Consider the following 12,914-nt stretch of genomic DNA (forward strand, 5'->3'; position numbering starts at 1 on the left):
TTCATCACACTACCCAAGTACTTAAAGGTACTCACAATTTCCAATTCCTCACCACCCAACCTCGCTGTACATTCACTGACTTCACCTCTCTCAAAGACCATCACTTTACTCTTCCCTACATTCACTTTTAGATTCCGTTTCTTACACACTCTCCCAAACTCATCCACCAAGCCTTGCAGCTCCCCTTCGTCTTCACTCAACAACACAGTATCATCTGCAAACAACAGCACAGGGAGTTTCCAAACACTATCCTCTCTCACCAGGGCCACTCCAACATCCACTACCCTACCTTGTACCTCTTTTATTACCCCATCCATGAACAGATTGAACAACCATGGAGACATGACACATCTCTGTTTCAACCCAACCTCCAAAGAGAAAAAGTCACTTAGTTCACCATCCACACGCACTGCAGCCTTAGCACCATCACACAAACTCTTCACAGCATTCAGTAACTTTCCATCTACTCCATATATTCTTAATACTTTCCACAATCCTTGTCTATCCACCCTGTCATATGCTTTCTCCAAATCCATGAAAGCCGCATACAACTTCTTTCCCTTCTCTAGAAACTTTTCCACTAAAGATCTAAGATTGAATATCTGATCTATACAACCTCTTCCCTTCCTAAAGCCTCCCTGTTCTTCTCCAACTAATTCCTCTGTTCTTTCTCTAACTCCATCTATAAGTATCCTACCAAACACTTTTCCTATTGTACTAAGAAGACAAATGCCCCTATGATTTCCACACACTTCTTTTTCCCCTTTTCCTTTGTACAAGGGAATAATTATACCTGACTTCCAATCCTCCAGGATTCTACCTTCCTCCCAGGCCAATCCGCACATCTTCCACATCCATTCTACTAATATCTCTCCTTCATGCTTCAGCATTTCACCACACACTCCATCAATTCCTGGGGCTTTCCCCAATTTAACTTTCTTCATTGCTTCCACAACTTCTATCCTACTGATTTCTTTCTGTCTTCTCACCTCACTGCTTCTCCCAGTCATTCCCCAGCCACTTATACTCGCATTACTTCCATCCTCCATGTTCAACAATTCCTTAAAGTTTTCTCTCCATCTGCTCACTTTTTCTCCCTTCTCCACTAATAATCTACCATTTTTATCTTTCACTCCCCTCACCTCTTTCCAGAACATTTTCTTACAGTCCCTCCACTTTACCCTCAAATTCCTTCCAAATTCCTCATCCACTCTCTTCTTACTCATCTTTTCACCTCTCTCTTTCTTTCTACATATAACTCTCTCTTCCGCCTCTCAACTTCTTCCACGCCCCTATTTCTCATCCATTCATTGTATGCTTTCTTCTTTTGTGCCACAGCCTGTCTCACTTCTTCAGTCCACCACGCTGTTCCTTGCACCCCCCCTCCGTCTTCTCTTCCTTCCACACACCACATCACATGCTGCACATATTTCTTCTGTAAATATCCTGCACACACCTTCCACATCCCCCATCTGCTCCAATTCATATTTGCCCAATCGTTCCTCCACTTCTCTCTTATACTCTGCCTTTTTCTCATCCTCTTGTAACCTTTCCACTCTCCTTGCAACTACTCCTTCCTCTCGTCTTTCCCTGCTTCTATTCCTCCATCTTACTTGGATGCTAATTCTGGCCACCACCAAGTAGTGGTCAGAAAGTCCACTCCCCCAACCTCTATAAGCTCTTGCATCCATTACACATCTTTGCATCCTTTCATCAACACACACATAATCAATCATTGCCTTCCTTTCATTCATTTCACCACCCACCCTTCTCATCACTCGCCATGTATACCTGTGGATCATTTTATGCCTGAAGAGGGTATTGGTTATCACCAACCCCCTCCCAGCACAAATGTCCACTAACGCACTCCCATTTTCATCTATCGCAGCAGGCACACCCCACTCACCAACTACTCCATCCACCTTCACATTCCTTACTTTACCATTCATATCACCGATCAAAAACACTCTCTCATTCCTTCCAAACTTTTCCATGCACACTTCCACATTTTCCAAAACTCTTCTCTCACTCTGCTAGCACGATCTTGCGTTGGCACATACACACACACAATCGCCCACATTTGTATTCCAACTTTTAACTTTACCCACACAATCCTTGACCCAACTGATCCATACTGTCTTATGCTCTTCTTCCATCTTTTACTCACAACTATACATACTCCTTCCTTTGCCCTCTCATTCTCACCTACTCCTGCACGTATACCCCATCCATACTCCCATTCTCTCACATTTTCTCCTCTCCATTTTGTTTCAGTCAGATGGAAATTACCAGGATGATCCATTACCCAGATGCTGTGATCTGGCTCTCTGAAACCATTATTCACACATTTTTCCACAATATCCGGACAAAATGCTTGCATTCTGGCAGAAATTATGATGGTGCATACATTCTTTGTACCTGGCCTGGCGGGAACAGCCTGGTGGCACCACCATGTCTGGCGAGGTAGTTTACCCAGCATCCTCTAGAGATCCCCTCACTCAGTCTCAGTTTCTGCACGGCAACTGGGTAGTAAACAGCTCCTCCTAGACATTTGTTATGGCAGTGCATGTGGTGGTTTTTGTACCTACTACCTGCTTCAGGCCTTGCTATTCCTTACATATCTCTTCCTTGGGTGTGTGGTGATGGCCCCTTCACCAGGGAAAAGGGAGAGGGTAGTGCTGACTCTTTACAAGAGGGCGATCCTGGGTAAGACTGATGCAGGATGGTCAAAGCTTGAGTACTGACATTGATTTTATTGTAGCTTACTGTACTGTACCATGATTTTATTTTATTTTACCATGATTTTACTCCATTTTAACATTATGTGTGCCACTGCATTTCTTACGTCGGCTTGACCAGAAAGAGTAGTGTTAAACAATAGGATCAAGTGTTGTTTGATGTACTGTAGTGGCCTAACACTGGCTTTCAAAGTCAGTTTATACAAAGGGGGGCCAGGGGAGAAGTCCATCATCCTGACGGAGCCATTACCTGGACATGCCTTTGGCTCTATTACATCAGATAATCGAGAAATTACTGGAGAAGAATATTATGAGAACCACTAAGAGGAGGGGTTATTAAACCAAAACGTTATAGAAGAGAATATCAAAATAAATGCACTTATCCAATGGTACAGTTATTAGACCAAACATGATTATGAATGTGGAAAGGTTGCACTAAAACAACTGGACAAAATTCAGAACAAAGCGATCAGAATTCTAAATAACCCTATTATTACAAAAGAAGTACCTCTCTTTTAGGTAAGAAGGAATGTTGCCTCTCTTGAAGTATTTTACAGATACTTTTATGGCAAATGCTCAGATGAACTTTGCATCCATTGTGCCACCTCTCCAAGCCTTCCCACATGCAACAGGAGCATCTGGTAGCACTCATGACTGGACTGTCACATTGCCATATTGCAGAACTTCTGCTTATCAGAAGTCTTTTATTCTTCGAACTGCGCATCTTTGGAACTCACTTCTCCAGAGTGGCTTTCCCCCCACGCTTTAAACTACAGCTGCTCAATTCCAACTGCTACAGGTTTTATGAATGTAGGACAACTGTAATCAGATGTATGATTTTTTTTTTTTTTTTTTTTCCTTCCTCAGCCCTGTTATTGTAAAAAAAAATAATAATTAATTAATTTAAAAACAAAGAATATCACATAAACACACCTCCCTGACAGTAGGGTTGGTATCGTATAGTCTTGCCACCACCCCAAGGTCTGTGGTTGGTTCGCTGTCTCCCTCTACTGCCATGGGGGACTCCTTGCCTTCCTCACTCAAGCGCTCACTAAAAAGAGAGCCCACCAGCCGCCATACGTTGCGCTCACTCAGTAGCTGCTGGTATACCTGCAACAGTCATGTCACTAAGCCAACTCATAAGTATATATGGTCAACTTAGCCCTTACCTTCATTTTACAGTTAATCTAAATTTAATAACATTTATCATCATCATCATCATCATCATCACAACTCTTATTCTCAACGAACATACTGGATGAGTTAGGATCTGGAAACAAAAACAAAGAAAGCATAGAACCAGGAAAACAATTAGGTTTGGTTAGATTTGAGATTAGGTTAGGCAAGGCTAGGTTATGGTTAAGGTTAGGCATGTAAAAATAAGTTTAGGTTGATTTGTGCAAATTTTATTAAGTCCCTGCCACTACACTACAGTTGGCCTACCCATCATCTTTTCATCATAGACTTTCACTTTTTTTTCCCATGTGTTTGTAACTTCCTAGGCTGTTTTGCTGAAGGCCTAGGATTGGTTATACTGTTTCACTAGATCAGGTTAGATTACTATCCTTTAGCTTAGGTTATGTCTGACAAGGTTATAGTTATATAAGGTTAAGCAAGTAATGAAAAATTTGGGGTAGATCTGAGCAAGTTTTATAAAGTCTATCATTACTCATGAGTTGCTCTACCAATTATCAATTCATCAAAAGATTTCTTGTTTTTGTTTGAATGTCAGCAGTACCTTCCCAGACTGTTTTGCAGGAGGAATCATCAATATAGACAAGGCCACACACTCTACAGAAACACAAATTCAGAGCGGTAAATACAGAGAATTTAAGCATAACTATGCACATGCTTTGGAGGCAGTCATAAGACTGGGCAGAACAATGAGAATGCTGCCACAAGTCACACAGTGCCCACACAAAGTAAAATCATCCCCCACTTTTTATATTAGGCTATCCAGATACAGGTGTACTCTGATACGGGGCATTTGGATATGAGAAAAGTTTACTGCATAAATGCTGTGATCTCACTGTTCAATATACAGTACAATTGATCATTATCTGATCAGTTTTCCATGAATGCAATGTGATTATACAGTGAGAATGGCCTGCATACTATGATGATATGTACAGTACAGTACATGGTGGGAGTCGACTAAACTCACACAAGTAGTGCTCTCTGGCCACGTGACCTAACCTCATATATCCCATTTTATACCACCTCCATATCTGAAAAACCACTATCCAAACTAACTTAACCTAACAGCTTCAGGAAAAATATATATGAAAGAAAAGGGAGAGTATGTATGAGGGTGCTATGGCTGAAGGGTGTGGATAGTGAACTGAGTGAATTTTTCTATTTGAAGGTTGGATTGAAAAAAGAATGTGTCATGTCTCCACGGTTGTTCAATCAGTTTATTGATGGGGTTATAAAGGAGATACAAGGTAGGGAAGTGGATGGTGGAGTGGCCCTAGTGAGTGAGGGCAGTGTTTGGAAACTTCCTGCACTGTTGTTTGCAGATGATACTGTGTTGTTAAGTGAAGATGAAGAGAAGCAGTAAGACTTGGTGGATGGGTTAGGGAGAGTGTATAAGAAACAGAATCTAAAGGTGAGTGTAGAGAAAAGTTATGATCTTCGAGAGAAATGAAGTCAGTGAATGTACGGTGAAGCTGGATGAGGAGGAAATGGAAAATGTGAGTGCGTTTAAGTACTTGGATAGTGTGATGAGTATGGATGGAAGTTTAGAGGATGAAGTACTTGAAAGGGTACAACAAGTACGAAAGGTTGCTGGTTCCTTGAAAGCAATGATAAGAAACAGGGAAGTGAGCATGGAAATGAAAAAGTTACTACATGACAGTATTGTGATACCAACTCTAACGTATGGAAATGAAGCCTGGACCATGTTGGAGGGACAAAAGTCAAGAGTAAGAGCACTGGAAATGAGTTATCTGAGAGGAGCATGTGAAGTCACATCGAGAGACAGGCTGACAAATGAGGAAGTGAAGGAGCATTGTGGTGTGGATGTGGATGTGATAGGAAGCGTTAAGAGAAACACACTGAGGTGGTTTGGTCATGTGGAGAGGATAGAGAGTGAAAGACTGATGAGGAGAGTGTATGTGAGTGAGATGGATGGGGGGAGAAGGAGGGGGAGGCCGAGGATGAAATGAAGGGATGGAGTGGAGAGGTATATGAGAGAGGGGGGTGTGAGCTGGAAGCAGGGCAAAGAAATGGCATGGGACAGGGCGACAAGGAGGCTATTAGTTCGTGGCCACCCCTTACAGGATTAAGGCAATAGACAGATAGACAGAAAGAAAAGGCAAGTGTACTTTGTTTTTGATGATTTGGAGAAGGCCTTTGACAAAGTCCCTAGAGAGGTGGTGAAGTGGGCAATGAGAAGGCTTAGGATAGAGGAGTGGTTGGCCAGGGTGGGTAGGGCCATGTATATGGGTGCTCACACCCAGGTATGGGTAAATGGAGATTTGAGTGATGAGTTTTCAGTAAATGATGGTGTGAACCAGGGATCAATTTTGTGTCCATTGTTGATTATTAGGGTACCTGAAGCCCTCTCATGTGACTTCAGAAATGAACTCCCGTGGGAGATGTTGTATGCTGATGATTTGGTGTTTTGACTGCAGAGAATGAAAGAGAGGCAGAGGAAAGATTTAGGAAGTGGAGAGATGGTATGAGGCACAAGGGCTCAGGGGTAAATGCAGATACAACAATAGTGATGGTATCTACGGCTAGTGGTGGTACTGTTAAAGAAGAGGGAGGTGGCCATGTGTGATTTGCCACAAGGACATGGGAAGTAATTCCATCTTGTGCAGCGTCCATGATAAGTGGGTGCATAAGAGATGTAGTGGCATTAGAGGTAGACTGCGAGATAATGCTGATTTCATGTGTGCAGTGTGTCGGGAGAGCAGGTGGAGCTTATCAGACATGAAAGGATTGAACATGCTGGTGAGTCCCTTGAGTGTGTGGAAGAGTTTTGTTGTCTGAGAGATATGTTATTTGCTGGAGGTGGGGCTGGAGCTAGCTTTGGGGCTAGAATGAGAAGTGGCAAGTTCAGGGAGCTGTTGCCTCTCCTGATAATGAGATGGCTCTCCCTCCATGCTAAGGGATCTTTGTATGCGGCATGCATTAGGAGTGTAATGCTGTATGGTAGTCAGACTTGGGTAGTAAAGGAAGAGGATATTTGCAGACTCAAACATACAGAAATGACAATGATTAAGTGAATGTGCAGTGTGTCCCTGAGTATGAAGCCTGGGGGGGCTAGGTTTACATTGGAAGAGCTGAAAGGTAGGATGGGATCGGAGTGTATTGGTGTTGTGATGGAGAGGAGTAGACTGAGATGGTCTGGGCATGTGGAGAGGATGGGGGATGATAATTGGATGCAGAAAGTGAAAAGTGTTATGTTAGGGGTAGGGCTGCAAGAGGCAGACCAAAAAAGACCTGGGACGAGGTCATTGAGTGTGACCCGAAGGATAAGGGACTGAATAGGGAGGCTGCCAGAGATCGAGCCGCATGGAGAGCCACCATTAGGTGTCTAAAGCCGACGCATGCAAGCACTTTGGAGCTTTCAAACATGAACGAACGAAATGATTGAACCCCCTCAGAAACTGAGGGTTACCTGTACACCATTACATAATTAAGAGATTAACCTGTGATTATGAATGAACCTGACCTCATGTGCTAAGTCACGATACAGCTGAGTCTGTGGTAAATTGTGGCCAAACAAAAACTGACCTTCTGTGTATTGGTGAAATTGGCATGGTGTCGCGGAGCCTTGCGGATGAGTTTGTCCAGTGCCTGCACCTGCTGGGAACACACCTGCTCGTACTGTTCCAGCTCCTCCCACACCTGTGCCTCTGATGGGTGGGCGACCATGATGTTGATAAATTCAGAGAACAACACCTGCATGAAAAATTCACAACAGTCCATAAGTGCATTTTGAAAAACTCCTCCAACAAACACCACCTCCACAAAATTACAACTCTTTATAAACAAACAATATAAAAAAGCTCTGCCATCAAACAGTGCCTGCTCAAAATCACAATACACTCAATCCTTGAGTAACATGTTTTTGTTCTAACGCACTCAGCATAATAAGATAGGTCAGCGGTACTCAACTGGCGGACCGCGGTCCAAATCCGGACCGCGGTGAGGTTTTGTGTGAACCCCAGCGCACTAGCTGCCAGTGGAATGGGTGGTTACTTCTAGAATAAATGTACATTCAATTTTTTTTTTTTTTTTTTAAGAGAAATTATTTCTGTAGGTAATTTTCATCATTTCTGGCAAAAAAACCATGTAGCTTGATGTAAATTGTAATGTGTGTTCTTATATGTTTCTTATTACCACATTTTGAATTAATACTTTCATCCGGACCCTTGCAATGTAGGAAACTGTGTGTCTGGACCTTCACACATAGTAGCTGAGTATCCCTGAGATGGGTCAAATCAACATAAGGAAAAACTCGAGCTCATGCGGGGAAGTCAGCTGGCCTGGCGATGAAATTTGAAAGTTGCGCATGGTGACATCATCCTCCAGACTCTGAGTACCTTTCCTGGGCACATGCAAGGCCATATGGTTAAATGAAAATTTATAGGTTTCGCAATTTCAGGGAACAAAATGGAACGAAAATGTATGCTACTCAGGGGAAAAAAAAAATCATCCACGTGTTCTCTTAAGATTAGCTTCAGTTCCAGCTTCTTCGTTCGATTTCATGCTTTCCAACACCTTTCGGACCAACTGAGTACAAGGTTATCAGTCCTTTCTCATGCCTCACCTAGTTCTTCGCCAAACTCAAAATGGGTTTTGCAGTCTCAAGGGACAAAATGGAATGAAGATGTTTGCTAATTAGAAAAAATAATTACTCTTTCATTCATGTGTTCTCATAAGTTAGCGTTCAGTTCCACATTCTTCATTCGATTTCGTGCTTCCTAACACATTTCCCACTGACTGAGCATACGGTTATCAATTCTTTCTCGCGCCTCACCTAGTTCTACCCCACACTCATAATGGGTTTCGCAGTTTCAGAGGACAAAATGGAACAAAAAAGGTTAGTTCATTTCCACTTTTTCCCTTCGATTTCATGCTTCCCAACACATTTTGGACCGACTGAGCATATGGCTATCAAGTCCTTTCTTGCATTTCCCTGACTGTTTCCTTCAACCATAGGGGTTTCATAGTTCTAAGGGACGAAACTGAACAAAAATGTTTGTTAATCGTGGGGGAAGGGGAATACTCCAATGCATGTATTCTCTTAACTTAGTGTTCAGTTCCACATTCTTTGTTCTTCTTTTTCTTCCTGACAGTCTCTTATATTTTTCTGATTACCCCCCCTGGGGGTAAGGGGGTTTCAAGAATACTCCCCCAGTATCCCTGCTTGTCGTACGAGGCGACTAAAAGGGTTGGTGGTGGGTTAGTGCCCCACCCCGTAAAAAGAACTAACTAAAAAAGCAAATAAAGCGCCTCGGACCCGGACGGACCATACGTTGACGACTAAGGAACGGACAAAGGACATTCTGAGGGTAGGAACGTGGAATGTGAGAGGAGTGAATGATGAAGTGAAAGAGAGAGAGATTGTCCAGCTGCTTGAGGATGCAAAAGTGGATATATGTGGACTGACTGAAACTAAATGGAAAGGTGAAAGGGTGAGAGAAGGGAATATGGTGTAGGTATATGTGCGGGAGTCAGTGAGAATGAGAGGGCAAGAGAGGGAGTATGTCTGATGATAAGCAAGAAGTGGAAGGAGAATATAAGAGAGTATGGAACAGTGGGTGCAAGGATTGTATGGGTGAGGATGAAAGTAGGTATACAAGCATGGGCGATTGTATGTGTGTATGCTCCAACAGAGGATCGAGTGGCAAGAGTGAAAGATGAGTTTTGGGTGAGAGTAGAAGCATGTATGGACAAGTTTGAGAGGAGCGAGAGAGTGCTGTTGATTGGAGACATGAATGGCAAAGTTGGGAATGTACGAGTGGATGGAGTGGTGGGTCAGTGGGGTGTGCCAGCTGAAGTAGATGAGAATGGTAGTGCTTTGGTGGACATCTGTGCTGGTAAGGGGTTGGCAATAGCCAACACCTACTTTCGTCATAAGATGATCCACTGGTATACATGGAGAGTAATGAGAAGGATGGATGGTGAACTTGTTGAACGAATGGCAACGATAGACTACGTGTGTGTGGATGAGCGAATGAGAAGACAAGTGTTGGATGCAAGGGTGTGGAGAGGGTGGGGGAATGGAGTCTCGGACCATCACTTAGTGATGGCCAAGGTAGAGCTGCAAAGAAAGTGGTTGAGGAGACGAAGGGGAAGACAGGAGGAAGCAGCTCCTGTGAGAAGAGTGGAGAAATTGCAAGATAGTGAGAAAATGACAGAGTATAAGAGCACAGTGGAAGAAAGATTGGGAAGGTATGAGCTAGAGCAGATGGAAGGGGTGGAAGACGTATGTAAGATATTCACGGAAGAGATAAGCGCAGCGTGTGAGGCGGTTTGTGGAGTGAGGAGGAGATCTAAGGGTGTGCAAGGGACAGCATGGTGGAATTATGAGGTGAAACGAGCTGTGGAACAAAAGAAGAAGGCATATGGTGAATGGTTGGCGAGTAGAGGTAGGGGAGAAGATGAGAGAGAGAAGAGAGAGGTATATGTGAGCAGGAGAAGGGAGGTTAAGAGACTGGTGAAGGAGAGTAAGAAGAAAGTGGATGAAGAGTTTGGGAGGAATCTGAGTGTGAAATGGAGGGAGAGTAAAAAATTGTTTTGGAAGGAGGAAAAGAAAGTAAGGCAGTGTGAAAGGGGAAATAGTAGGGGAGTGAAAGATAGGAATAATAGATTGTTCGTGGAGAACAGAGAGAAATTGAGGAGATGGAAGGAGTACTTTGAGGATTTGTTGAATGTAGAGAGTGAGAGCAGTGTGAGTATAAGTGGTTGGGGAATGGCTGGGAGAAGAAGAGATGAGAGGAGGGAGGAAGAGATCAGTAGGGCGGAAGTAGTGGAAGCGATGAAGAAGATTAAGCTGGGAAAGGCCCCAGGAATTGATGGAGTGTGTGGTGAAATGCCTAGGTATGGGGGTGAGATTGTTGTGGAGTGGATATGGAAGTTGTGTAGATTGGCTTGGGAAGAGGGAAGGGTTCCAGAGGACTGGAAATCAGGTATAATTGTTCCTCTGTACAAAGGAAAAGGGGAGAGAGAAGTATGTGGTAACCATAGGGGTATTTGCCTTCTTAGTGTGACTGGTAAAATATATGGTAGAATACTCATTGATAGGGTTAGGCATATGACAGAGGAGCTAGTTGGAGAAGAACAAGGGGGATTTAGGAAGGGAAAAGGGTGTGTAGATCAGATATTTGTTCTAAGATGTTTAGTGGAGAAGTATCTAGAGAAGGGAAAGAAAGTGTATGCTGCCTTCATGGACTTGGAGAAAGCTTATGACAGATTAGATAGGCAAGGTATGTGGAAGGTATTAAGAATATATGGAGTGGAGGGGAAATTGTTGAGTGCTGTGAAGAGTATGTATGAGGGAGCTAGGGCTACGGTGCGAGTGGATGGTGAGCTGAGTGAGTTCTTTGATCTCAATGTGGGACTGAAACAGGGGTGTGTGATGTCTCCATGGCTGTTTAATATATATATGGATGGGGTTGTAAAGGAGGTGCAAGGTAGGGCAGTGGATGTGGGGGTGGCCCTAATGAATGAGGGTGAGATTTGGAAGCTTCCGGTGTTGCTGTTTGCTGATGATACAGTATTGTTGAGTGAAGATGAATGGGAGTTGCAAGGTTTGGTGAATGAATTTGGGACAGTGTGTAGGAGGAGGAAGCTGAAAGTTAATGTAAACAAAAGTAAAGTTATGGTGTTTGAGAGGAATGAAGTCACAGAGTGTGCAGTGAGGTTGGATGGTGAGGATATGGAGAATGTGAGTGCATTAAAGTACCTGGGTAGTGTGATGAGTAAGGATGGAACTTTGGGGGATGAAGTACGTGAAAGGGTACAGCAGGGAAGAAAGGTTGTTGGTACACTGAAAGCAGTGATGAGAAATAGGGAGGTGAGTATGGAAGTTAAGAAGTCACTGCATGATGGTATTGTGATCCCTACCCTGACGTATGGAAGCGAGGCGTGGACCTTGCAAGAGGGGAACAAGTCAAGAGTGAGAGCAGTGGAAATGAGTTACCTGAGAGGAGCATGTGGAGTGACGTGGAGAGACAGGTTGACGAATGAAGAAGTGAAGGAACGTTGTGGGGTAGATGTGGATGTGGTTGAAAAGATTAGGAGAAATACACTGAGGTGGTTTGGACATGTGGAGAGAATGGAGAATGAAAGACTGACTAAGAGGGTGTATGTAGGTGAGGTGGAGGGAGGGAGAGGGAGGGGTAGACCGAGGATGAGGTGGAGGGATGGAGTTGAGAGGTATATGAGGGAGGGGGGTGAGTTGGGGGAGGGAGTCAAATGGTGGGTGACAGAGTGACTTGGAGGCGTATTGTCTGCGGCAACCCTTTGCGGGATTAGGGCGTCGGGCTATAGATAGATCGACAATATTTCTGAGTGGTAAATAAACATTTCAAGCAAAATCTGTTTCGCCGTTGTTTTGAGCTGTGTTCCACTGTGTCAACTCGTGTGACTTATCAGAGTTATGGCGAAAGGGCCTATCATAACCTAAGTGTTTAACTAAACTTAACCCAACCTAGCTCAACTATACATAATAATTTAATATGACCTAACCTGACCTAGAATCCAGTTGGGAAGTTAGGAAATGAAAACCACCACTGAGCACATCAAGACAATCATACGTACGGCTTAAGGAACATAATGATAAAAAGTGGGAAATTTTTCATCAGGAAAAGGTAATTTCCCATCCTGAAAAGTCAGAAAAACACAGAAAACAAACTGGAGGAATGAACTGAATTGGTACGGTCTTTCTACTGCTTCAGTTAAAGCTTACGTTTACTATCTATCTATCTATTGCCAGACACCTCAATCCCATTCAGGGTGGCCGCAAAACAAATCACCTCCACATCACCCTGTCCACCACCATTTCACTGCCTTGCTCCAAACTAACACCCCCCCTCTCTCATATACCTCTCCACCCCATCCCTCCATCTCATCCTCGGCCTCCCCCTCCCTCTCCCAACCTCCAACTCACTCACATACACTCTCATCGTCAGTCTTTCACCCTCCATCCTCTCCACA

At 43.6% G+C, this 12,914-nt stretch overlaps 1 protein-coding gene across 1 annotated transcript in view; it reads right to left on the bottom strand.

The window, feature by feature from the left end:
• The window catches only part of Nup107 (nuclear pore complex protein Nup107), a 399,651-nt gene that overhangs the window by 245,531 nt on the left and 141,206 nt on the right, over nucleotides 1–12,914 (bottom strand). The window contains exons 5-6 of the mRNA XM_080276587.1: nucleotides 7,482–7,649; nucleotides 3,672–3,848 (exon numbers count right to left, since the gene is read on the bottom strand). Coding sequence (XP_080132713.1) covers nucleotides 3,672–3,848; nucleotides 7,482–7,649 — 345 coding nt within the window. The remainder of the gene's footprint in view (nucleotides 1–3,671; nucleotides 3,849–7,481; nucleotides 7,650–12,914) is intronic.

This window comes from Coenobita brevimanus, chromosome 65 (genome assembly GCF_032717465.1).
Source record: "Coenobita brevimanus isolate Jiangsu-jjx chromosome 65, ASM3271746v2, whole genome shotgun sequence".
In the NCBI taxonomy this organism is placed as follows: Eukaryota; Metazoa; Arthropoda; class Malacostraca; order Decapoda; family Coenobitidae; genus Coenobita; species Coenobita brevimanus.